This window comes from Bos indicus, chromosome 5 (genome assembly GCF_029378745.1).
Source record: "Bos indicus isolate NIAB-ARS_2022 breed Sahiwal x Tharparkar chromosome 5, NIAB-ARS_B.indTharparkar_mat_pri_1.0, whole genome shotgun sequence".
Taxonomy (NCBI): Eukaryota; Metazoa; Chordata; class Mammalia; order Artiodactyla; family Bovidae; genus Bos; species Bos indicus.
The window spans coordinates 108,572,129-108,598,678 of NC_091764.1; the positions used below are offsets into that span (position 1 = coordinate 108,572,129).

General features: G+C 54.1%; 1 protein-coding gene across 5 annotated transcripts in view; it reads left to right on the plus strand.

Annotated features, from left to right (window-relative positions):
* ERC1 (ELKS/RAB6-interacting/CAST family member 1) overlaps positions 1 to 11,879 on the plus strand; it is a 267,450-nt gene extending 255,571 nt beyond the window's left edge. For all 5 annotated transcript variants that reach the window (XM_019961732.2, XM_019961735.2, XM_019961731.2 and 2 more), the window contains one exon: positions 7,001 to 11,879. In XM_019961732.2, the coding sequence (XP_019817291.2) occupies positions 7,001 to 7,138 (138 nt within the window). In that variant the 3' untranslated portion in view covers positions 7,139 to 11,879. The remainder of the gene's footprint in view (positions 1 to 7,000) is intronic.
* Positions 11,880 to 26,550: the final 14,671 nt, after the last annotated feature.

The window sequence follows — 26,550 nt, forward strand, 5'->3', positions numbered from 1 at the left end:
AAGCTTGGGTGAAAGAGCCCCCGGAGGCCGTGGTCAGAGGCCGGGCAGGGGAGAGGGCGGGAACAGAGCTAGTCGACGGGCCAGGGCCGTGGGACCTGGAGGAGCAGGAGCGTCGTGGCGTTGTTCTGAGATCGGATGTGTCGTGTCTGTGTTACCTCAGTAATGAGTTCCTCAGGCTCCCATCACCTTGCCAACAAAGGTGCATATACCAAAGCTATGGTTTTTCCAGTTGTGAGAGTTGAACCATAAAGAAGGCTGAGCACCAAAGAATTGATGCTTTCAAACTGTTGCTGGAGAAGACTCTTGAGAGTCCGTTGGACGGCACGGAGATCAAACCAACAACGAGTAAAGTTGCTCAGTCGTGTCTGACTCTTTGCGACCCCATAGACTATAGCCCACCAGGCTCCTCCATCCATGGAATTTTCTAGGCAAGAGTGCTGGAGTGGGTTGCCATTTCCTTCTCCAGGGGATCTAACCAGTCAATCCTAAAGGAAATCAACCCTGAATATTCATTGGAAGGACTGATGCTGAAGCTCTAATACTTTGGCTACCTGATTCGAAAGCCGATTCATTGGAAAAGCCCCTGATGCTGGGAAAGGTTGAAGACAGGAGGAGAAGGGGACGACAGAGAATGAGATGGTGGATGTGAGTTTGAGCAAACTCCAGAAGATGAAGGACAGGGAAGCCTGGCATGCTGCAGTCCGTGTGGTCACAGAGTCAGACAGGACTGAGCAACTGCACAACAGGCTCATGGCTGCCAGCCCCCTGAGCAGTCTGTCCTTCGCCATGGACAGCAGTAGCACCCACATGCAGGATGCCACCCTCCCAGTCATCCTCAGGCACATTTCCAAGTCCCTGTTTCTTTATTATTTTTTTTAATTTTTAAAAGCTATTTATTTGGCTGTGCCAGGTCTTCGTTGCGGCGTGTGGGACCTAGTTCCCTGACCAGGGATGGAACCCGGCCCCCTGCATTGGTAGTGGGGAGTCTTAGGCACTGGACCAAATCCCACCCCCCATTTCTTTTAGCCAACCCTATTTTCTATCTTCTCTTCTGGAGCCAGATGGCTGTACACCTCTAACTCCAAGATTCCCTTCCTCCAGAGTATCTTAGTTCTCTTAAGGTTAAGTAGGAAGAGGCCCAAGGCGCTTGGGGAAGATTTCATGTTAGGTGTTTATTTATGGAGAAAGCAGAGATGCTGAGGTATGGGATTTGATGCTGCTGTTACAGGAGCTTATGGGATTCATGGGAACACGTTTGTTTTTTAAATGTATTTGGAAATGTTCTTAGGGTGGTGGTTGTTTGTCTTTAGATGCAAAGCTCTCAGCACATACCCAGAAAATTGCATCTCTGTATCTAGAGGGGGAGATTCTGTGAACCTACACACTGCATATGATTATGGTGTTTTTGAAAATAAACAAGACGGTAGTGTTTTTTCACTGTAGTACTTGCAGGGGTAGAACTGGCCTGGCAGTATTAGAAGGAAGAAAGTAGGATATGGTAGATTTATTGGCTTACTCAGCTGAGTTTGTATCTACTAACTTGGGATTTGTCACTTTAACAAGGAAGGGAAGAGGGACGGAGGAGCAGTGCATCTAAGATGGAATGACCTTTTTCATTAAATCCCCAATATTGCATGTCTGTACGTTTGGGGAAATCCTTCTCTGTGCTAAGTCTAAGGGGCTTTTCTTTGCGGGGGCGGGGCAAAGGATGGAGAGACAAGCTGGTAAGTTCAGTTTTGGAAGCCAGAATACACCTTCCCTGGTTCATCCACGGGGTCTACTACATGCTGAAACCACACAGAAACTGCCCTTTTTTTCTTTTTTGCATGTGCTGTGCATGCTAATGAAATACTGTTAAATAACGAGGTACTAATCCCCCTCAGGATTTGTTCTCACACCTGTGCTGCAAGAGCACAGCTGTCTCAAGTCTTCGTTTGGTTTCTTCACATTGCCTTTCTTCCCTAAGTGGTCTGAAGTTTTAACGACACTTTTCCCGACACTCAGCACTCCTCGGACCTCAGATGACTAAAGCTTTGCATTTCAGAGTCAAAACAGAAATCCTCATTTGAGAAGCAGTTCCCGTTTCACAGGAAAGGTTGATCTTTGAGGTTTTTTTTCAAGACAGGAAATCACTAGCATATAATGGATCGAGTGCCAGTGGAATCTCTCTCTGCCCCACTGTGCCCACGCGTGGTGCTGCTTCCAGATCAAGTGCAAGCCAGCCTCAGTCCCCGGAGATGGAGAGGGACCCGCCAGTGAAGGAGCACTGCCGCCTCTGTTCTCACCCCTCTGTGTCTAAGCACCTTTCCCCAGGCAGACCATTCGTTAGATGTTGGGAACTCATAGCCTTTGTGGCTGACCTCTGGTTTTCCCCCTGATCTCTTCCATTCTTCCATCACTCCTGACTCTCTCTGGTCCTCCTCCCATTCTGTTGCCCTTCCCCCTTCCGCTTCCAGCCCTGATGATGTTGGGTCACGATCACATTTCCTCTCACCCTGCATCTGAGTCGTACCTGCGTCGCGCTCTCAGCTCACTCCAGTCTGTCCCCACTGTTTTGATAATGAGGTGCCTGCAGTGGAGACCAGAGCCCTCGGTGGGCATCACAGAGAGCGTGGAGAGGGCTGGGGGTCCCTGGGGGCAGTGCCCATGCCCGGCCAGCCTAGGGAGACCTGCATTACTTCTGCCAAGATCTGGTAGTTTCTGTGGCCCCAAACCCCAGGGACCAGCCGAGCGCATCTCCTCCTGCTCCACGCCTGCTCCACTCTTGCTGGCTTTCTGTCTGGAACGAGCCTTCTCTGTCTTCGAACATCTCCCTCCACCTCCTCAAGGGACTGTCCCCTCTTCTCCTCCTTTCCACCCTGGCTGAGGCTGCAGCACTTTCCTCCCTCTCGGCGGCATTTGCTCTGCAGGACTTTGCAAGCAGGACTCACTGTGTCCTTACGGTTTCGTTGAGACAGAATTCACACATCGTGCAATCCACTCACTTAAAAGGCATGATTCTCAGAGTTGTGTGGCCGCCACCACAGCCGGCTTTCAACGTGTTCATCACTCCCCAGGCCCTCCCACCACCCCGTCCCGCCCCCACCCTGGGCAGCACTGGCCGCCCCCTCACTGAGTTTGCCTTGTCTGGACGTTTCATAAAAATGGGAGCGTCCAGAATGTGGCCTCCTGTGGCCGGCTTCTTTCACACTGCATAGTGTTTTCAGGGTTCATGTGGTAGCCTGGGTCAGAATTCCATTCCTTTTCATGGGCGAACCAGTCAGTACTTTTTGAATGAATGTTTTATACATTTCTGTTGCTTTCTTCTCTTAGTCTTACAATAGGTAACAGTTACACATTTGAAAAATACATGCAGCTTTGAATATTTATATTACATATTTTCATTCGTATTTCTTTTAGTAAGAGCGACAGTACTTGTGGGTGTTAAACAGTACAGAAGAATACAGAGTAAAATACAGATCATTCCATCCACTCAGACTAACCACTCTTCACAGGTCTGTTTCTTTGTCCATACATTTTTCTGTACATAAGCCCAAACATACAGACCTCTATCACCTCTTGTTCGACACTGAGGTTAGTAAAAAAAAAAAAAAAGTTTCATTCCTACAAATTGCCTTGGTAAACATACCTGTGCATACATTCTTGAATTTCTTACTGGTATTTTCTGTAGAATATACTCTAGAAAGTGGAATTACTTACATAAAGTACACATGCAATCAAATTTGGTTGAAGAGACCAGAGGGCTCCCCAGTCTATACTCTCATCAGTGGTATATATGAGGGCCCACTTCCTCAGGTCTTTACCAACACTGATTGTTAACAATCTTTGTAGCTTTTGTTGCCAATGTGATGGGGTGCGGGGGGTAGAATAAAACCCTATCTTGCTTAATTTGCTATTCTTTAATTCACAACAGCTGACTATCATTGAATGTGCTTATTAACTATTTACATTCCTTCTGTGAGTTTTTGGTTCATATCCTCTGCCTGTTTTTTCTATTAGATTATTAGGATTATTGTTACTTTCATTAATATATTGATAGCAATTCTTTGTTTATTTACTCTAAACGTTTCCCAAGCAAAAACTTGTGTTTTTACTTACATCTTTTCTGAGTCCATACAAATATTTTAAATGTTCGACTAGCCAAATCCAACCCCCTGTTTTTTCCTTCCATAGCTTTCTTTAAAAGCACTACTCGCTATGTTAGTCAGGCTGTTATAACAAAATGCTATAAGCTGGGTGGCTTATCAGCAACAGAGGTTTGTTCCTCAGGGTTCTGGAGGCTGCGGGCCCAGGATCCTGGCACACAAGCTGGTTCTACCGAGGGCTGTGCTCTGAGCTGCAGATGGCTCACTTCTCCTCAGGTCCTCACGAGAGGTGGGGAGGCCAGTCTCTGAGTTCTCCTCATTCATGAGGGCTCCACCCTCACGTCCAAGCATCTCTGGAAGGCCCCCACCTCAGACCAGCATCACGATGAGATGAGAATTTCAACATAAGGATCTGAGGGGACACACACAGTCAGTCATCACAGCCCACAAAGAATAAGATAAAGAGGATTTATCTGTCCCCCAGCCCAAGATAAGAAGCTGAAGCAGCAGCATAACCTCATAACCTCCTCTCTCGGCCTGCGTGGCGGGTGAGACCTAAGCATCGCAGCCCCGGGGCTCTGGCCCAGGCCGCTGTGTTCACAAGGCACCCGACCCCCTTGCTTTCCCCGTTTCGGAAACTCACAGTCACGTGACACAGCCAGAGCTCGGGACACACCCGACTTCGCACGGTCTGAACCTGGCCCTTGCCAGACACTCGGGACCAGACATTCTGGTCTTTTTTCAACATTTAACAGAAGGTCACCAGCTCTGAATCTGTCCCCGGGTCTTTGATATATTTGAAAAAGCAGCATGCTCATTCTTGGCTCAGAGCATCTAGATTCTGTCAACAGTGTAACTGAAACTTTGCTGCTTTTTGCATTTTAATCCACATGCTCTTTCTGGGTTATCTTATCTGCTTAATAAAAAACAGCAATAACAGTTTTGATAACAACATCTAACATTTCCCAAGCACTTTCTGTGTGTCAGACATTGTGCTGTACTTTATACAAATATTAAGACATTAAAACCACCCTGTAATATCATTGCTCCTTTTTACAGATGAGGAAACTGAGGCTCCAAGGGGTCCGGGTCATGCAGACCAGTCATTGGCAGAGCTGAGCTTGAGTCCCAGCCAGCCTCACTCCTGAGTCTGTGTGTTTACACTTTAAACTCAGTTTCCTTCCTTCCCTAAAAGCTGCTCAGCCTCCTATATTTTCAGGCTCATCTGACTTGTTCTCTGCCCTCTCTCATGTAACCCCACCTCCCACCAGTCCAGCCTTAAGAAATTCTCCCACCCACCTTCCCCTCTTTGTTCCCACGTCCCCCACCAAACCTGTATTCCTCCTTCATTCCCCCCTGGGCTCGTGACAGTGACCTCCCTGGACGTGCTCTTCTTCCACCCACGTGGCCTGCTTCAACTTCATTCTGTCTTCTGAGAACACGACACCGATCACATCACTGTGCTGTCTTAAAGCTCTTGGGCTTCCAGTTGCTGCTGTCGTCCTGTGGTTCTCACCAGATGAAACCTGAACCCTTAGCTCTCCGTATGCTGCCTGGCCCCAGGCTGTCCCTCCAGCACCTCTGCCATTCTGTACTCCGTCCCCCGCCTGATGCTCAGCTGCTGGGGGAGGGGTGTCTCTCACCGTCCCTAGACCCGCACCCCTCCATGGCTCTGCATGTCTGCACCTGTTCTGTCCGCTCGACCGCTGCTTCTATTTCTGACCTCCCGGATGCACTCCTGTTCAGCCTTCAGGAACATCTGGGACTCCCCCCAGGGTGACACAAGCATCCTCCTGTCTGCCTCACCGCGTGTTCAGGCCTCGGTCACCGCCCTTTCCTGGCTGGGTCATAGTCATCTGTGTACTTGCTGGGCTCAATGGTCAAATCCGTCGCATTTCAGCGCTGAGCACAGAGTAGGCCCTCATACACGCTGGTGCAGTGCATGGAGGAATGTCAGAAAGTGTTTAAACAATAAGAGATACACTGTAAACAAGCTTGGCTTCTCTTTGGCTCAGTGGCCTGCGGTAGGGAGTCTCGTGCACTGAGCAGAAGCACGTGGCAGGGGCGGGGCCCTCCCTTGGGCAGGGACCAGTGTGCACGATCCTGTCTGATCACACATGAGCCCCACCCCCTCTTGGGCCTGAATGTGACGGCGTGGCCTGGTGGGAGGACACGGTGAGAGCACCAGGGTGGGATCTCAGCTCCACAGGTCACCCTCTGGGGGCCTTGGACCAGCCTCTAACCTTCATCTTCAAGAGGAGACATTTGATAACTTCTATACTTTCCTAATTGTTAATTCTGATACAGGAAGACTTCACATGGAAACTGACTCTTCTTCTTCATTTCTTTTTTCTTTTTCTTTTTTAGCTTCACTGAGCTAAAATCGACACACTAGTAATATATTTAAGGGGTACACCTGATGGCGTGTTGTACACAGACATCGTGAACAGTTTCTCCAGCCTTTCAGTTGAGTTAACACACGTTGTGTCACGATTTCCTCTTTTTCTGTATGAGAACCCCTAAGCCCTGCTCTCCTAGCAGATTTCAGTGTGTGACACGGTATTGTTGACGGTGGTCACCAGGTTGTACATTACACCTCAGACCTCATTCATCTCGGAAATGAAAGTCTGTGCCTTTTTACCCCCCACTTCCGTTTCTCACACCTCCAGCCCCTGGCAGCCACTGTCCCTCTCTCTGCTGCTCGAATCTGACTTGACGTTTCTCCCTCCGGGTTCCGTGTGTAGGTGATACCACGCACTGTTTGTCTTTCTGGGTCTGGCTCATTTCACTGAGCGCGATGCCCTCCAGGCTCATCCACATGTTTGCCAGCGTCCTTCCTTGGTTGATGAAGGATAATTCTGAACTCAGTGCGAACAGGCTTGATTTATTTCACCTGAATACGTCTCTCCTTTCAGCTTCAGAGCGAGCAGGAGAAAGGTGAGCGGGACAACACCGAGTTGCAGGAGTTTGCCAACGCCGTCCTGCAGCAAATCGCGGATCACTGCCCCGACATCCTGGAGCAGGTGGTCAACGCCCTGGAAGAGTCATCCTGACCCCTCGCGGGAACAGCCGGCCCAGCAGCCCGAGCGTTGAACCCGGGAGCCAGGAGAGGAGGCATTCGAGGAACCGGGCCCTAGGCTCCTGGCACCAGACACACTACAGACCCTGTCCCGTCTCGCTTAATCCCTCCAGTGAGGCGCCAGCACCATTTCTCGTCTGTCTTCTAACCTGCTTCCTTCTTTGGGTGTCGTCCCCACACTAACTGTCCTGCCATCCCAGCCAGGCAAGCAGCCGAGTCTCCGTGGAGAGCTGCCCTCCGGCCATCAGCAGTGACACTGTGGATGCTGGTGGCTACGCCCTGATGGGGACATAGGGAGAGCCCCCCTCCCCCATCCATGGCATGAGGATGGAGTCTGGACGCTGCGGAGCTCAGCTTTCTGGGGGATGCTTCACTGTGGACCCAAGCGCTATGTGTTCTGATACCAGAACAGGTGCTTTCCCCTAAAAGGGTAGAAAAAAAAATCCCCAAAAGAGTATTAACAGAAAGAGTGGAGGAGGAGAGGGACCAGGGACCTGGAGCCAACCAGCTCTTCTCCTCTCCTGTCCATGCTGGTGACTGTCCACAAGAGGCATCTGGGCAGGCCTGTGGGCGGGCGCTCGGGGAACCGGCCTCCCTGCCTTCTGGCCCTGCGCTTGTCCTCGGCCTCTGGGTGAGTCGCTCTTCCTTGGTGCAGTGGATCACGCCTGTCACTAAGAGAAGAGGGCTGTGTGGCCACGCCTGCAGCTCTGCTTCTGTAGAATGTGACCGGTCCTCTGGGTCAGGCTGGCTTCCCCGGAACGTCTCTGTCTCACCCCTGAAGAGTGCTTCTGCCTCCCCCCACCCCACCCCTACCCTGCACTTCAGGTTTGGGCACGCCCCGGTCCCTCCCCCCCCCCCCCGCCCCCGCTGCAGCCTTCATCCTGACCCACAGCCTCTGCTGCACACGGATGTCGTTCATCACACATGCAATCATTCCCCTCTTCTGCTCAGACCGTGTTTATGAAGTGCCTGCGTGGCTGCCAGGCACCAGCCATGAAGACAGCCTCTGGGTGGGGCGGGGTCGAGGATTCTGTGAGATGCACCTGGTCCGATCTTAACTCTTAATAGAGGGCAGCTTTTCCAGAAAAATCTTCCAGAAATCAGCGTTTCTCATTATAATGGAATTTATGGGTTTTGGGGGGCAAGAGGCTGCATCAGTTACTAGCCTGTAGGATAGGATCCCATCTTATGACTCAGAATTTGGGGGTTTGTTCCCCTGAAGGAGCGTGCTGTGTAAAGGGCTACGACAGTGGACGGTGTCTTCTCTGCACATCCGTGTGCTTCTCAATGAACTTGGCCGGCTCCATGTTGCAAACCAGAAAATCGACCCCAAAGTTGCAGATCCGGTTGAGAGTCCTGATGTCTTCCCCAAGCATAGACGGTGGCAGTCATAAATATCAGGCACTGAGAAACAGACCACTTAACCCGAATCTCGCCCTTTGATCACCTCCCTGGCCAGACACCCAGCAGACGCTCACATCCTCTGATAAAAGAGTTGCTGGGTTAAATGGGTTTTTTCCTTCCCCTTCCCCAGAGTTACTCACCCAGAGAATCCGAGGCTGCCTGTCAGGTCGTCACAGCCGTCAGTCCTGTATCTTCCCGCCAGCAGCCCGTGACGGTACCATTAACTTATATGGTCACATCTCCAGCAGCCCCCACTCCCCGCCATAAACCAGCTTACCCCCGTGAGAAGCTGTCGAGTGCTCCTTATCGAAGGTTTAAATGGACTCTGTTCATAAATTTCTTACTGAGATGTTTCCTGATAGCCGGGCTGGCCAGAGCAGGGGTGCCGCAGGGCTCAGACAGTAAGTGGTGGCCATTCGTAGTCAATTACCTCAACCCCATTTATTTATTGCACTGCCCATAAATCACGTAGAAAGCCCCGGTGTTTTAGGGCCGTAGTCCTGGAATCTCAAATTATCCACCACAATGGGAGAACCAAGGTAGAAGGACCTCCTCCCTGGCCTGCAGGAGGAAGAGGCCCCGTGCAGGGCGGTGGCCCAACCAGCTCTTCTGGTGGTCCTCCGGGCCCTGCTGGGTCCACCTTCCCCGCCAGATAATGGTCCCTGCTGCCTGCCTGTGGATACCTGTAGGAGTACTCTGGGCGGACTCCATCTGTCTGTCCCTGAACCAGGCAGGACTCTCCTCTGCCTCCTGGGTGGTCCTCCTCACACATCAGTGGTCCTGGATGAGGGTCAACTCTGGCTGAAGTTTAATAGTGAGCAAGGACCTGCCTATACCACGAGGGCAAGTTGAATGTAATCTCCAGCATTTAGCATCTTACTGAGTGTAGTTCTCTCTCTGAGCCAACGTTTGCTGAAGGCTCAGTTCCCAGCACACGAGCCTTGTGTCCCCAGACCTCTCCTGGCTTCATGGTTGTATGAGGTCATGAGCTGCTCCCGAAGGTCTGTGACCTTGGAGACACACTGCAGGCCGCCTAACATGCTCACTAAACCCTCCATCCCATTGGCACGTCTCGTTGCCCTGAGCACCTCGAGCTCTGTCCCCAAGTAACAGTTGTCACGGGGGGCAGCGAGAAGGAGAGTGGGTGGCACCTACCTGGGGTGCAGGGCAGAAGCTTCGCACGGTGCCTGTCTCCTCTTCCTGGGTCCTGCCCCTCCATCGCAGGCACTCGCTTGGCTCGTGATGAAGCGTCTGGGTGCAGGTCTGCAAGGATGTGGACAGTGTTTGAAATGGAAAAGACGTCATGTGGGCTGTCACGTGTGAAGAAGGGAGCGGGGCTTTGCAACTCCGTCTCAACTCTGACCTTGACCATGTATCTGACCATCTGAAGGCGGCCTGAGAGCTCCCTCCTCCTAACTCGTCTTAGGAACACAAGTGAAGCAGACGGAACCCAAGGCGCTTCCAGCATGGACGGCAGCAGCTGGGCTCACCCTTTGTGTCCAGAAAGGTCTGTTGGGCTTTCCAGCAGCTCGCCCGCCCCCCGGAGCGAGAGGAGGATAGGAAGTCATCTCCAGGTGTGGATGACTGCTGACGGTCAGGATTTGCTGCTGACCCAACCCGCATGCCCTTCCGTGCCCCCTTGGACTCCACCATGTCAGCAAAGCCCCAGGGCGGAGAAAGAGCGAGGGTGGACTTGGGCTCAGGTGGCTCTTCCTGAGTCCCCGTGGACCCTGTGTGGGCCCCCAACCCCACCCCAGCCTCATCTCCCATCAGCAGCAGAGCGCAGGGCTGTGGTGGGGGCGGGGGGTGAAGAGGGAGGGGCAGCCGGCCATACAGACCCAGGCCCACCCACCACTGCCAGCCCTGACCCCTCAGCAGGGGCGCAACCATCAGAGAAAGGTCTTGAGAGGAATCTGGTGTTTCCTCCCTGGACACTAAGGGAACACAGGAAGAAAACAGGGAAAATCTTTCTGAACAAAATGGCTGTCCTGTGCTTTTTAAGCAAAAACTTTAAAAACTTTTTAGTGTCAAAACTGTAACCAAGTGTCTCCTGGTTTTTCCCAGCTTGTGTGGCGAGTGCTGTGAACCCCATCATAGGTGTTTTCTCCTGACCCCGGGGGAGCGGTGGATTAGGGATTGATTTATGGGGGTGGGTTCCTGTCCCTCCCCATCTCCTCTTTCGTTTCTCTGCTTGTCGATATTGTCCGTGTGGTTCAGAGAATCGGGGCGGTTCCATTGTGTCCATTGTTAAGATAATTAAGATATTACAGAGTAGTTGTAGAACTGAAAAATTAAAGAGCTGTGTTTCTAAAAAAAAATCAAACCAATATCATGTTAACAAAGGAATTCAAGCTCTGGGGCAGCCAGACACCGCCCCTCTCCCCATAAGGTGGCCGAGGTGGCAGCCGGGCCGGCCGCTGGGGAGACGCCAGGTCCAGATCCAGGCAGGCAACCGGCCACTGAGCTTGGGAGAGGCTCCTGGGGCCCGGCTTGCCTATCCACCCTCAGGGACTCTGCAGAGACTCCCAGATCCTTGACCCCGTAGCTGCCCTCACCCCCACACTGGCCCCCGCCCAGCGTGCCAGGTCCCATGTGGTCACCTGGGCTGGCGCTGGCTCCTGAGCCCCACACCAGCCACAGAGCCTCCTCCTGCCCACTTGGTGCTATACTCTCTGGGGCCCATCCAGGATGGGCCAAGCCCCGGCCAGCCTGGAGCCTGCGGTCCAGGTTGGGGGCCGGCTCAGAGCCCAGCCCCTCTGGCATCAGTCCCTGCAGCCTTTCCCTGAAAGCTTGTGAGACCCCCGCCCCAGGCTGCCCGTCTGGGCCCCAGCAATGGCCTGGCCAGGAAAGGAGGTGTCCCCCACTGAGCCAGAGAGCCCGGCCCTGGTGGGGCTGCCTCCCCCCCACCACCACAGCAGTATTGCACACGCCCTGGACCCCCAGGGGCAGCCCAGGGCGCTCGAGTCCAGCAGGTGTGCAGGGCATAGACTGGGATCTCCCATGGTTCCCCTGCCCCCCGGCTTCAGGAGGCAGAGCTGCCCCTGCTGAGGTGCCGGGGCCCCGGGCGCTGACCCTGCAGCTTGAGTCCTTTTGGCGACGGTAGCGGCCGAGGGGTGGTGTCTGAGCGGGCCCACCACTGCCGTCCACTGCACGCCGGCCCGGTGGTGTCGCTGACACGATCGTGATGTTACAGAGAAACTGTGTTAGAGTCGACTTTGCCTTGATAACTATTGTAAACACTTTGTTCATTTTTTTTCTTTTTTATTCACAAACTAAATCCATCAGGAAATTATAAAGTTATTTAAAAATCGCGTGCTGTTTTTCTTTGAGCCTCATGCAGTCTGCTCATCCAGGCAGGATGTGTCCTCAGATGCTAGAAAGGCAGGAGAGTCCAGCGGTCCCCGCGCGGTCAGCCACACCAGGGATCCCTGGGAAGCAGGGATGCTCGGGTCACGGGAGGGCAGAGGAGTGGACAGCACCCCGGCCCTGACAGGCTGACAGTGACTCTCTGAAAAGGGGGAGCCCCTCTGGGCATCCACCTGGACTCGGGGCTGGCCGCCCTTCTTACTGTGGCTCACGGTTTGCATGCCAGGGCCCCCACTTCACTCTGTCCCAGAGCAGCACCCACAGGTCTGATTCAGATGGGGCTGGAGCCACACCCCACCCCCAACCCCGGGATATGTGCTGACATGTATACCCTGGACCACATGAGCTGCAGAATCGGACAGAATGGAGGCCGGGAACAAGGAGGGCATGGGGGGCTGCCAAGACCATCAGCTAGGAAGATTGGCAGCTCTGGGCCTGATGTCGAGAAGTTGTTCTGGGGACTTTGGTGAGAGTTATTTTTTTCCGCTTCCCTTTGTTTCTCTGTCTGCTGCAAAGGGGACCCGGCCCGCTCGCCGCGTTCCCTCCCTCTCCATACAGGTTCTGCCGCCCACTGACGTTGGCACACGGGCCGAACACTTCCCTCCCGCAGCCTTGCCCACACCCGGCTCTGCCGGGCCTCGCTCCCTCCAGCAGGGAAGGCCTAGAGTGTGCATAGTCTCGCTGCAGGATGTGTGTTTTGCTGCATAAATGAAATCGCCACCACGCGCCAATGTGTCCACCACAGCGACCTGTTGGGTGACACTGGTCGCTGTCCCCAGGGTCTCCCATTCATCCTGCCTTGCTGCGTGCTGATTCGCCCCGTGGTCACCTGCTCAGCTGCAGACAGAGGGACGCAGAGGCCACGAGGTGTAAGGAGAATACGTGAGAGGAGAACTTGGCAGTGGAGAATTCCGCCCGTGAACTTGGTTTCTCCTCTGGATTGGGAGAAGACTATGATTTGGAGCCTCTTGGGCTGGCTCGAAGATAATTAGGAGCTGGTTAGACCTTGAGGGAGCATTCCAAGGAAGCTGCTTTGAGATCTACACGCTTTCCCAGGTGTTAGGGGAGTGTGGGAGAGGGCCCTGGACTCGCAGCCCAGAGCCTCTGTCGCCCTTGACCTCAGCCCTGCTACGTTCTCTAGGTCACAGGCCATGATGAGGATAATGGGCAATTGTGTTTCTCCTGCTTGAGAGCAGAGAACTGCATTCTTCAGGTCTGCAGCTTCTCTGAGACCACCCGGCAGGTGCACCCGGAGGCGGCCCCCAGCAGGACGTGGACGTGGAGACCAGCCCATGAGTGTTGCTGAAGCCAGCGGCTCCTGCCGGGTTGGTTTCCTCGGTTGGAAACTCGGGCTCCAGTTTCCTTTTCTTGTGACTTTATTTCTCAGGGCTCCTTTCGGACTTTGGTGGGAAGCCGTGGTGTCCATTCGCCCCCCTCCAGAGCTGTGAGTGGGCAGCGGGTGGCCTCCACCCCCGGACGGCTCAGGGAGACGGGAGCCGGGGGCTCCACCTGGCTCTCCTTGGATTGTCGCCGCAGTGAAAAGTCAGGATGAGCCGCGGCTTCAGGAGCCTCCTGACACTTCAGGAGAAAAGAGAACATGAGTAGCCACTAGGCCTGGGTCTGTGGGGCCCCTGTGGGACGTCCCCAGGGGGCCTGATGGGTGGCTGTCCAGGAGAGGCCAGGCCAGCGGATGCCCACCCTGCTGGACGGGCGGGGAGCCAGGGCAGAGCAGGGCTTGGCCCGTGGGAACCTCGGCCGTGCACGAGAAGGCAAAGGTCCAGAAGTCAGACGGCGGGATCGCCTTCTGGTCTGTGCTGTGTGTCAGACTGTGGCCTCGAGAATTCACCTGGCTTCTCTCATCTTCAGTTTCCTCATTTTAAAACAGGGATAAGGATGCCCACTGCCACAGGTGTGGGAACACAAGGCCTGGAGGAGGGGGTTTCTCCGGTAGGGATCACCAGCCTCTTCGCCTGCCCTGTTCCGACACCTGACCCCCTGCCGGAACTTGGCCACAGTGCCCTCACCCGGGGGCGTCAGATGCCAGCAGTCACATGGCTTCTGCTTTAGAGGGCAAAGCCCAGATGCCAACGTGCTGTCTCACTGGCCAGGCCGCGCCAATCTCCCAGGGATGGGCTCCTGAATGCGGGCTTTGTCTGCCTGCCTCTTAGTCACGGTGACAAAGGACACCCGGGAGACGGGAACCTGACGCCGGATTCTTGAGCCAGGACGTCAACGATGCAGAGTCCAGCCCGCGGCCCCCAACATGGACTGGACCCTGCAGACGCTGCGGGGATGCTCTGACCCCGGCTCCCCGCCCAGGCCGGAGGCTGGAAAGTCCCTGAGGGCGGCGTCTGCTCCTCCTCTGGCCCCGAATGCAGTGGTGCATACTCGGGCTCATAGCGGAACCCGCCAGGCACGGGAACGGGCCTGCTCCCATCAGCTCTCCCACAAGCTTTCACGCCAGGATGGTCCCACAGCTGTGTCGCTGGACGTGCATTAGCTGGGCGTCTGCTAGAAGGCGGCCTCCCCTGCGCACTGGACCTCAGAGCCAGCCTGCGGGGCCCCAGCTGCCCCCTGCTCAGGGCCAGGGTGGCTGGGAGAGGGGCAGTCTGGGCCTGACCCTGGAGCCCGGGACCTTGCGAGGGTCTCACTGTGGAAGGCCTCACCATCTGCACCCCCTGGGCTCAGGTCCTCGGGGTCGTGGAATTTCCTTCAGTGCGCCTGAGCTGACTGATGAGGCTCCTTCCTACCTCACGGCCGGGGGTCAGACACCCCGCGTCTAAGGCAGGTGCTGCTGCTTCAGAAGAGAGTCTCTGTACTGAAGGCTCGATGGATGTTCTGGGAACTTGCCAGGGACTGAGACGCAACTGGTCTTTGTAAAGGCCCCTCCCCTCCCCAGTGTGTGTGTGTGAGTGCACGCGTGCGCATGTGTGCACTCGGGGTTCACACACCCCCGTACAGGCTTTGGCCCAGTGTGAGGGTCTCCCTGCGATGAAGGAAATGAGTAAAAAGCTTCAACATTTTTGTTCCCCTTGGAGGCCTGCAAAGAAGGTGTTAAGAGCACAAGATTTAAATCATAAATTTTATTAAAAGCCAAGCAGCCCGACATGTGGCTGTTGCCAACTTGGACGGTCTTTGGGGTGAAGCCGCCCTGAGCTAATCCAGAAGGAATCAGAGGGGGAAGCGGGTGGAGCCTTGGCCGGCAGGAGTGGGGAGGCTCGCACCCTGGGATCCTTCCCTTCACCCTCCCTCACGCTCCTTATTCAACCAGTGGAGCCTCCAACCCCCAGGACTCCAGGTAAGGGGGAGGAGCAGCCACTCCAGCTGGCCCAGGACTGGCCACAGGTGCCCCCCGAGTGGCATTTGGGAGACACGCAGGACAGGGAGCCCCAGCTGCCCTCCCATCCTCTCCACCCTCCTGCAACAGCTGGGGTTCTGTGTCCAGGACACCCAGGAAATGCCCCTCCCCAGACCTGCTGGAACAGGAGACCCCCTCTTTCCCAGGATGAGGGCCCTACCCGGCCTCTCACGAGACACAAGAAGCTATGTGAGATCCTCTGACCTGGGAAGCAGCACCTCCCAGGACGGACGGGATCAGGGTGCAGAGACTGGGCAGAGGGGCTCCCCCAGGACAGCCTCGCCTCCAACCCAAGCCACTCCCGGATGCCTCCCTGGCCCCAGCCCAGCCCTTGCCCCGGCTCCGTGTCAGCTCCGAGGGGAGCTCTGCGTCACAATAGTCACTGTGACTTTGTGCCTTGAGCTCTGCAGCCCACTCGCAAGGGTGGGAGCACGGCTCGGCAGCGCCTCGGCCGAGGGGCTGAAGCCCCCACCCCTGAGCTGGACCCAGGGGGCCTCCGCCGTGGACAGGGGCCCTGGATCTGTCTGGCCAGTCAGACTTCCTGTCTTTACTAAAGCGTTGGTTGCATTATAAGGTGTTAAAAATCACCAGCACAGCTTGGAACCAGCCATAACGTCTTCCAAGCCTCCCAGTGTCGTCGGGGAGTGCAGACACAACCTCTCCACCCAGAACCTCTAGACCTCTCAAAGCTCCCAAGAGCAGGGCGGGGGCCCTCTAATCCCCCTGGGGATGACTTCCCACCTATGTGTACGTAGGTGACTCTGTGAACAGCGATTTAATATTCTCAGCTGGATACCTGTGTCTGCAAACCAGGGCTTCTGAGTGTAATCACTTCCTCCTGGAGCTTCTGCAATTCTCCCCCTGCCCCCTGGGAAGGCGGGGGCATGGAGGGGCGTGCCAGGGCCTAGTGGGGAAGCAAGGGCTGCAGGGGCTACACTGGCTGTAGTAAGGGCCGGAGTCACCCTGGGGTGGGGGGGAGACGAGGTCGCCCCCGCCCCACGGCGGCTGCTCCCCCAAGCCTGACAGACCTTTCCCAGTAGCCACCTTCTCTTTCCTTCTCTCCAGTTTCTCTCTTTGCTTAACAAGATTCCACCCCCCTGCCAAATGTCCTCCTCCTCCACGTGCAAGGAGACCCAGGGCTGGGAACTGCCCAGTTTGCAAGGATCAGGGATGGTCAGGTTCTCCCATTCTAGTAGGTCTGGGGAGGAGCGTTTGCTGAGTGTCCTGAACACAGAACCCCAGCTGTTGGCAGCCGGGCAGGCTGGTGGGCAGTCCCCCCGCCAGACGCCGGGTTTTCTGTCTTCATGCCACCAATGCTTCCTGGGGCACCTTCTGTTTGCAGGTCTGCGTCAGTCGCCATGGCTGGGGGCGACTCGAGGCCCCAGGGTGGGCGCCAGCTCCCCTGTGTCCACCCACCAGTGCCCCACCAAAGTACCCCAGGGTTCGTGGTTGTCCTGCCCCCGTGGCCCTCTGTGAGTTTAATAAACAAGACTGAGAGGGGAGTGATTTACAGAGAACGGGCAGTGCCCTCGGTCACCCAGCCACGAAGGGAGGACAGGAGGGGCTCCTGGTGAAGGGCTGGCCAGACGCCAAGCCCGCCCTTTATGCGACGACCGTGTCCTGTCTACGTTTCAGACGGATGTTGAGTGAGACCACGGCCCACGTCTATTCTTTCGTCAGTGTACCCTGTGCTAACAGGAGCAGCTGGAGTGTCTTGCGGTGTGTTAGTCGCTTCAGTTGTGTCCAACTCTTTTGCAATCCCGTGGACTGTAGCCCATCAGACTCCTCCGTCCACGGGGTTATCTAGGCAAGAATACTGGAGTGGGTTGCCATTCCCTACTCCAGGTATTTTCCTGACCCAGAGATCGAACCCATGTCTCTTACGTCTCCTGCGTTGGCAGGACGGTGGCACTTTACCACTGGCCCTACCTGGGAAGCCCACGTTGTGTACTTACCAATAGTTAAAGGTATAAATGTTATTTACATATTTTTTAATCACACACAAAATTTTCTTTTTTTTTTAAAGGCTGATCCACAGCAAACACCTGCTGTCTTGGGCACTGTTGCTCTCTAGTCTAGTCTTTCAAGGTTCCTCTTGAATGAAGCCCTGGGTGGTCTGCCAGGCACCAAGGCCCATCCACTGCCTGGTCATGGCTCTTAGCTCCCCGGGCCCAGCAGCCCTGGGCCTCCCCCTCCCTTGCTCAGCCCTGGCCCTAGTTTGAACCAGGGTCTCTGGAATATTGACAGTGTCCTGGCAGCGCCTACTGGCCCATCCCCAAAGCTCCCACCGCCCACCAGCCCCAGGTTGCCCAGCCAGTCTTTTGCCCCCTCTTGTCTGCCCTAAAGGACACCTGCCTGCTTCCTCCACTTTCCAAACAGGGACGAGGGCATAAGGAGGTTGAGTAAACTACCTTTTATTAGATTTATTTGGTTTAGAGCAGAAACCCTCTGAGGAATTCACTTCATATAGGAAGTGGAGAGAGACTGCTTTCTATTAAGGGGTCACCCAAATGCCCCTCTTGTTACAGGGCCCCCTGGACTACACACAGCTCCCCTTACCCTTTCAGGCTGCCAGTTTGACTCTGAGTAGATTTTTATGTTACAAAATTCTTCCTTATAGACTTGTAGGTGATTACAGCTGGAAAGGATCTTGAAAACAGTCCTGTCCAGGACTTCTCTGGTGGCACAGTGGATAAGAATCTGCCTTTGCTGACAAAGGTCTGTCTAGTCAAAGCTGTGATTTTTCCAGTAGTCATGTGTGGATGTGAGAGTTGGACCATAAAGAAGGCTGAGCGCTGAAGAATTGATGCTTTTGAACCGTGGTGTTGGAGAAGACTCTTGAGAGTCCCTTAGACTGCAAGGAGATCAAACCAGTCAATCCTAAAGGAAATCAGTCCTGAATATTCACTGGAAGGACTGAAACTCCAATACTTTGGCCACCTGATGTGAAGAACTGACTCTCTGGAAAAGCCCCTGATGCTGGGAAAGATTGAAAGCAGGAGGAGAAGGGGCGAAAGAGGATGGGATGGTTGGATGGCATCACCAACTCGATGGACATGAGTTTGAGTGAGCTCTGGGAGTTGGTGGTGGACCGGGAGGCCTGGCGTGATGCAGTCTATGGGGTCGCAAAGAGTCAGACATGACTGAGCAACTGAACTGAACCAGACACAGGTTCGATCCCCGGCCCAGGAGGATTCCACATGATGCAGAGCAACTAAGCCCGTGCGCCACAATCACTGAGCCCACGCTCTAGAGCCCTCGAGCCGCAACTCCTGAAGCCCACTTGCCCTAGAGCTGCACACCGCAGCTACTGAGCCCACATGCTGCAACTCCTGAAGACTGCATGCCCTAGAGCCTGTGCTGCATAACAAGAGAAGCCACTGCAATAAGAAGCCCCTGGACCGCAATCAACTGGCCCCTACTCGCTGCAGCTAGAGAAAGCCTGCACGAAGCAACCAAGACCCAGTGCTACCAAAACTAACTAAGTAACTAAAGTGTATATGAAGAAAAAACAGAACAAAACCCTGTCCAATCTCTTCATTTTAAACAGAAGGAAGTCTGCAAACATTCCTAAATGTGGGAGTCAGGGGCCCATGGCCACTTAGGGGCAGCGCCCGACCTCTGCCCTGCAGCCTGGGCTCCCTCCAGCGCTGGGGTCCCAGCCCCACCTGAATCACAGGCCACCTGGAGCCCTTTCCCGCTGTGGTACCTGCTCGAGGAGCCTCCTTGTCCACTGGCAGAGAAGGGCATGTCTTCCCCAAGGTCTACTCACTAGAGGCTGGGCACAGGCTGTGCCTGGATCCACTTCGAGCCTTCCTACCACAGCAAGAATAACTCTGTGCTACCAGAAACAGCAAAGATCCAAACAGGCGCGGACACCTCACTGATGCCACCCATGGAGGCAGCATCTCGCATTTTTTTTTAAAAAGTCGGTGTCCAGGGGAGACAGCAGAAGACTGGTGATGCTCACTGGGATTCTCAAATTGCCAGCAACTGCAAAGCATAAAAGTGAGCCTCAGAGATTCGCCCTGTTGCAGAACTATGCACTGTTACTGCTTCCTAGGTTTGTACCAAATTGAATTACCATATCCGAGAACAGTGCCACTATGGACTGAACTTCACACATAGCCTCTAAAGGACTTGAGGAAAAAAGCCCAAATAACTTGGAAATAACGTTCAAACATAACTTCTCAACCCAACTACCAGGCTGATGGAGCAGTTTCAAAGGAGTTATCATGATATCTGAGAAATAAGAAAACCCCAAAATATTAACACTTTAAAACTTTGACTTCTTCATGAAGAAAAGGGATGTCACAGACTGCCTCTGATATTTTGGGGTGAGTGTGGGGTGACTGCCTGAACGAAAGGGCTGGTGCACCCATCGCACCCTCACCCCAAAAGATCCCATCAAGAAAGAAAATGAGTCTAACTTGGGGTGACCAATTAGTGGCTCAGCGGTAAAATATCTGCCTGCCAATGCAGGATATACAAGAGATAAGGGTTCGATCCTTGAGTCAGGAAGATTCCCTGGAGGAAGAAATGACAACCCACTCCAGTATTCTTGCCTGGAGAATTCCCCTGCACTGGGAGCTTGAAGTCTTACCCACTGGACCACCAGGGAAGTCCCTTAACCATTTTGTAGGAAGTCTTGATTGCAGGCAAAGCCTGTGGATCGTGTGTCTTCTGATGAAATGATAGATGCTGAAATTTGAATTTCATCTAATTTTCATATCTCATGTAATATTCTTTTCAAACATTTTTTTTCCAACCACTTAAAAATGTAGAAGCTGTTCTCAGCTCACAGGTCATACAAGGAGTGGCAGCAGGATTTGCCCCTGAGGTATGGTCTGCTGACCCCTGACCTGGGAATACCAGAATTTTCCCCTCATCACAATTCTGGCCCCAGGCTGGGTTCCAGGGCTTGATGAGGTTGCTCTGCAAGGTGGTGCCTTTTACTAAGTAGCCTGAATGGACCACATTTTGTTCACCTGTTGAAGAACACGTGGGCCATTTCCAGCTATGGGCTGTTACAAAGAGTTGCCGTGAACTTCCAGGTTTTGTGGAGCACAAGGTTTCATTTCTCTGGGGTAAATGCCCAGGGGTGCAATTGCTGGATTGTATGGTAAATGTATGTTTGGTTTTTTAAGAAATTGCCAGACTCTTCTCCAGTGTGGCTGCACCATTTTGAATTCCTGCCGGCAACTTCCGAGAGATCCAGCTTCCTATTTCAGCTGTTCTCGTGGGTCTCCAGTGACACCTCCCTATGGAATTCATTGGCGTGTTCCTACTGGCAGGGGGGATGAGCACCCTGATTCTTGAATGACCTTGAGGCCACTTTCAATCTGTGGGCGTCCAGTGGCCCCAGCACTTCTTATTGTGAGGACTGTTCGTCTCCCATTGAAGTAGCTTTGTCAGAGCATTTGGGAGTGCCTGTGTGGGTCTGTTCCCGGGTTCCATTGGTCTGTGTCCTTCCGCTAAGGCCATGCTGTCTTGATTACTCCAACTATATTCAAGTACAGAAATTCTTCCCAGTTTATTCTTCCAAACTGAGTGAATTTTAAGACCCTAGATTTCATTCTAGGCTGCGACAAACCCAGGAAATTTCAACACAAATTGGGTCATGTGGCAAACTTTTTAGGACTCTGGAAGAAGGTGTGTTTTTTCCCCCACAAGGATGGATGGACATATTCCCTCTTTTTTTTTTCCTGTTTTTTCCCCCCTTATTATGGTAAAATATAAATCACATGAAATTTACCATTGTAACCACTTGTAAGTGTCCAGTCCAATAAGGTTAAGTGCATTCACACTGCTGTCCAACCATCTGGGTCCAGACGTGTTCTTTGTCCCTGGCTGAAGCCCCGCCCCTCCCCCAGCCCCGGGCAGCCTCTATTCTCCTTTCCTCTCTGTGTGTTTGACTGTTCTCGGGGCCTCACTTAAGTGGAGTCGCACAGCATTTGTCCTTCTGTGTCTGGCTTATGTCACTGAGCACAATGACCTCAAGTTTCATCCATTCTGTAGCTTGAGTCAAGTTTTCTTTCCTTTTTAAGACTGAATAACGTTCCACTGTGTTTCTACCACTGTGTTTATCCACCCATCCGTCAGCGGCGATTGAGCTATTACCACCTCTGCGCTCTGGTGAAGGATGCTGCCGTGAGCGCGAGGTCCGGTGCATCTTCTCCGTCCGTCCCCGGGTTTCATGCCCGGGAGGGGACCAGCCTCTCCTCTGTCAGGCGTTCAAACCTCTGCTTCCTTCACTCCTCCGGTTAAGACCCCAGGGGCCAGGTGCCAGTGGGTCCGAGGGGCCACTAGAGGGAGCCCCCCACCCTGGGATCCCATGGGTCTGATTTCCTGGCAGCCTCTGGCTGGTGGAAGTGGGGGTGGGGAGACTGGAGACCACTGCAGAGGAAACAGCCTCCATGCTGCTTAGGGACTGATCCCCGCTCTCTTCCCCCAGCTTGAGCAGCTTCAGGGGTCTTTCCTGGACCTACAGGCATTGTCCCAGAATTGTTTTATTAAAAGCCTCGAGTCTCCAGCCACCGGAGGCGAGAGAACTGGACTTTCCTTGATTCTTAGTTTGCGGGGAAATTGTTTTCCTGCCTCCTTGTGAGCTTGAACAGATTACACAGAAAAGCACTTTATCTTCTGCATTTCTCCCACGGCCTCCAGCCCAGCCCCCCACCCCACCCCAACCACCACTGCTATTTATAGAGCCTGGCCAGCTTGATTCCCACCCCTGAGTGATGGTGGGGGTGGGATGGAGACCCTGGGTGTTGGGGCAGAGTTTGGAGAAGGCTCTGTCTCCACAGGGGCTCTTGTACACCTGGGGACAGGTGAGGCCTGACCTGGGTCCCTGTGGCCTGGCTGGGGCTCACCAGCATGATGGGATGGCATCGTCAGAATGCAGTTGTGAGGGTACCATTCCTTGGCTCATGGTACACGCTCCATTAGGACTGGTCTGTGCTGTCCTGACGCTGACCGAGCAGGTTTCCCTCCACATGATTCCTGGTGCCACACAGCAGTGGAAAATCCATAAAAACTAACAGTATCCCTGCTTTACTCATCACCATGGTCACTACCCTAATCTGGAAGGTTTTCCCAAGAGCTGGGCTGCAAGATCTCTGCTTCCCAAACAGCAGTTCAGAGGTGGAGAGGGTGTTCCCCACCTGACCACCGCACCTGGGTGGAAGGACTCTCGGGGCTACTGGAAGGGGCAGAGGGCTGGCCAGGTTTGGGAGCAGGTGAGCATCTCCCTAAGTCAGGAGCCCAGGTGGTTCCTTCCCCCTGTCGCAGCCCCAGGCGGTAAGGGCTGAGCTGGAGGAGGCAGGGGGGCGGGGTGGGGGGGGGGGCTGCCCCAAGGCTTGTCCGGAGCTGAGTTTATGCCTGTGGGTTCAGCTGCTCAAAAACAGCCTTTATTGCTCCCAGCCCAATACGCTTTCCCAAACCCACTAAGATGGGAAAGAAAGTCAGATTGGGGCCCTGCGGTCGAAGCGGGGTCTTGGCATGGGGGCTGGGCCCAGCGATGGGGCCTCCCATGGGGACAGGACAGGACGCACCATCCCCAGACAGTCAGCCTCAGGACCACCTCTTGGTGGTAGAGGTTCTGGAACCCAGTCCTGGGCAGCCGAGGGGCCTCCTTGCCACCCCTCCCTCACTGGGGGTGACTCTCTTCCGGCTTGGCCTTCTGCCCCCAGGGTACAAGGCTGAGATTGCACTCTTTGCTTCAAGCAGTGAGGACTCTGCTCGGTGAGGGCCCCTCCAGCCAGTGGCTTTGGCTGCCAAGAGGGTGACCCAAGGCCCTCCCAGTGCACCCGCAAGCTCCCCTCCCTTGCCCCCTCAGGCCACCCTGCTCGAGGGGCCCCAAGCTTCGGCCCCCCTTCCTCGGGAAGCTCTGAGCCAGCTGCTCCCCAGAGAGAAACTTCACCCCTGCTCTGGCCCAACTGCCAGCCGCCTGATTCATTCCCATCTCCCCCACATCAAAGGCTCTCGGGCCAGGGCTTGGCCCCAAGTCAGTACGTACATGCTCTGTATCTGGAGCCAGTGAGTGTCCTCTGTCTGTCCAGGTCACTGTCATCAGCCATCGCGTCCCTGCTCAGGGTTCTCGAAGTGCAAAGGGAAAGGGTTTTATTAATGAAATACTGATTGTGACCTGGTTGGTTCTGACTCTCTAACTGTTAGCATGAAGCATCTTTGAAACACACATTCATAATGCCTCACGGAAAGCAAAAATCCTAGGACCCTGGATTGTCTGCCTGGGTTTCGATGACCTGGGCCTTCTCTGCCAGCTCTGGAGACCCTGTTCCTCACCACCAACCCAGGTGGATGTTTAAACTTAAAAACTGAGCAAGCAGCTTCTGCCACTGGCCGGGCCTGGGGAGCCCTGACAGCGCCCTGGGAAGTGGACTGGAGGCTGGTGGCCACCTGGGTGTAAGATCTAAAGGCACTAGAAAGTCTCCCACATCCCCACCTCCTACCCCCAGGGCCCGAGACCATCTCCTCCATCCAAATGCTCTGGTGCCTGAAATCCCACCAGTGGATAATCTGCTGTGGGCCCGGGAGCTTTTTTGTTCCCAGAAATTCCTGCTTAAAACACACCCTAGATGACAGCCCACGAAGGAGAAAAGCAGCAGGCGGGACACAGGTGTGGTTACCAGGCTGCAGGAAGGCAGAGAGGAAATGAAAGGGGGGAGGGTGGCTAGGAGTTTGATAAAGGAGGGGGTGAGGTCACTGGCGGGAACCTTCCCCTCCCTGGCCGGCCACCTCTCCCTGGGGCTCTCTCCACTCAGGTTTGGGAAACTCAGGTCAGCCCCCACAGTCCACCACCAGGCCTCTCCAAACCACAGTACGTATCTGCTTCTTCTCTTAGTATTGACGGTATTTAAGGCCCACGTTTGAAACTTGAAATACTGAATGGAATTTTGGTCTCTTTCCTGATCATCTCTCTCTTGTTGTCTTCGTGGGCAGAGTGTGAAGTATCAAGAAGGGCTTCTCTGGGGACTTCCCAGGCAGTCCAGTGGTTAAGACTCTGAGCTTCTGCTGAAGGAGACGTGGGTTTGTTTCCCGGTCAGGGACCTAGCTCCCACATGCTCAGCAGTGCAGCCAAAATATTTTTAGAAAAAAGAAGAGCCTCTAGAATGGAAGAATTTTTCAAGTCTAATTAACTATAACTGATTGCTATTTTCTGTGAGTCATTTTCATTGATCAACACATTAAAAAAACATCCAGGGTTAATTCAGGTGCTGAACTTAGTTATATCTTAGGATTCAGAGGCTTGTCCCACTAGATAGAGTGAAGAGGATCAGAGAACAGGGGAGGGTGTTATGTTAAATGCATTAAATTTCACGTTGTCCAACGTAGCTATTGTCCACTACGATGCCGCGTTCCCATGTGTCCCCCTTCGCCTGTTGTGGTACAAACATTTTTTCTCAAGTCAAACAAAAACTTCACCCAGGAAACTGCCAACCAAGCATTCTTGTTCCGAGGGCGGAATTCAGGAGTTTAGAAATGCTTTTGATGATAATTATAGGTCCGTAGGCAAACCATTACTCACCGTGAGATGTCTGGGTTACCTGCAGATTTCCTCTATCATCCTCATTAGTACCATTTAGATAACTGGAGCCCAGTCTCAGCTGACGCATCCCCAAGGCCAAGGTGGGCAGGAATTGGGCTGGGGTACCAGGTGGGTTCCCCTCTGCTGCCCTGCCCTCTGCCTCCACCCAAGGGGATAGGAGTGGATTCCCCAGGGTCCTCTGGAGACAGGGCACCTCTTCCCTCCTCTCAGGCTCGCTGGATGTGGACTTTGGGGGCCAAGTCTCAGGGGTTTCGCAGATGGTGCTAGTGGTAAAGAACCCACCTGCCAGTGTAGGAGATGCAAGAGATGAGAGTTCAATCCCTTGGTTGGGAAGATCCCCTGGAGGAGGACATGGCAACCCACTCTAGTATTCTTGCCTGGCGAATCCCATGGACAGAGGAGCCTGGTGGGCTACAGTCCATGGGGTCGCAAAGAGTCTGACACGACTGAGCAACTGAGCACATGTGTGCGCACACGCGGCCAAGTCTCAGACTGAGCTGGAGACCAGAATCACCTGTGGGAGCTTAAAAGTTACAGACCACAAACACACCTGCTCAAAAGGCCTGCGGTGCAGCCTGGGAGTCTGTGTTTGTGACAGTCTTTCCTGAGAGATGCTGAAAAACCCACAATCCAAATCACCAGGACCCCAGGAAGCCTCCCAACCCAAAGTTTCTGAGCCAATGACCATGAGACACCCTCTGATCTCAAGACTCCACAGCCCCCATGAGGAGGGAGGAAGGCCCCTCAGGCCTGGACCGACAACACACCACCCCCCCACCCAACCCCCCAGCCCTGGAGCTCCTGGCTCCCTCCTCCCCTCCCCATTCCACCCCAAGACCAGGAGTTTCTCACCCACCTCACTTTTCTTCTGAGTTCAAGCGTATGCAGGGTTCCCTTATTGTGAAGGGTACATCACTTGACCCTAGTCCTACTCCCTAGCCCCACTCCCTGACAGTTAGCCTTGCAGGATCATCCCCAAGGCTCAGTTCCCTTCCACCTGGACCCTCGCCGCTGTCAGTTCAGTTTGCTGGAGCTGTGTCTCCAGTCACCCTGACCTCCAGCTTCCCTCCCGTTGCCGTTTCTTGCTGTCAACACTTGACTGCTCCCGTTGACCCTCAAAATGAGATGGACACAGAGTCAGCTTCTCGTCTCCCCTCCACACCGCCATCTACCTCCCTTTCCCCTTTCACTCCATCATGGATTTGTTTTGTTGAGGACACTGCGGCCCCGACAGAGGAGGTGACCTTTGCAGGGTCCACTCCTTCCCTGGCTTAGGAAGCTCCCCTGGAGGAGGAAATGGCAACCCACTCCAGTATTCTTGCCTAGAGCATCCCATGGACAGAGGAGCCTGGCAGGCTACAGTCCATGGGGTCACACAGAGTCAGACACGACTGAGCGACTGAGAACACAGCACATACTGTCCATAAGAGGTGGTTCTCAGTTTCCTCACTTGCTTCACCCCACGTAGTACTCACCCCCTGAGGCAGGCTGTCTCACCGCCACTCCCTGACAGATGAGGAAACAGTGGCTGAGAGACAGCCGTTCCTGCCCAAGATCACGTATGCAGACAGTGAGTCCGGATGTCCGGGGTCAGGGGGATGGGGGGGTGGTATTGATGTAGAGCCCCCTGCTCAACACCCTTGCTAGATCTCTCCCTGGAGGACATTGGTCTTTCTGGGGAGAACTGGTT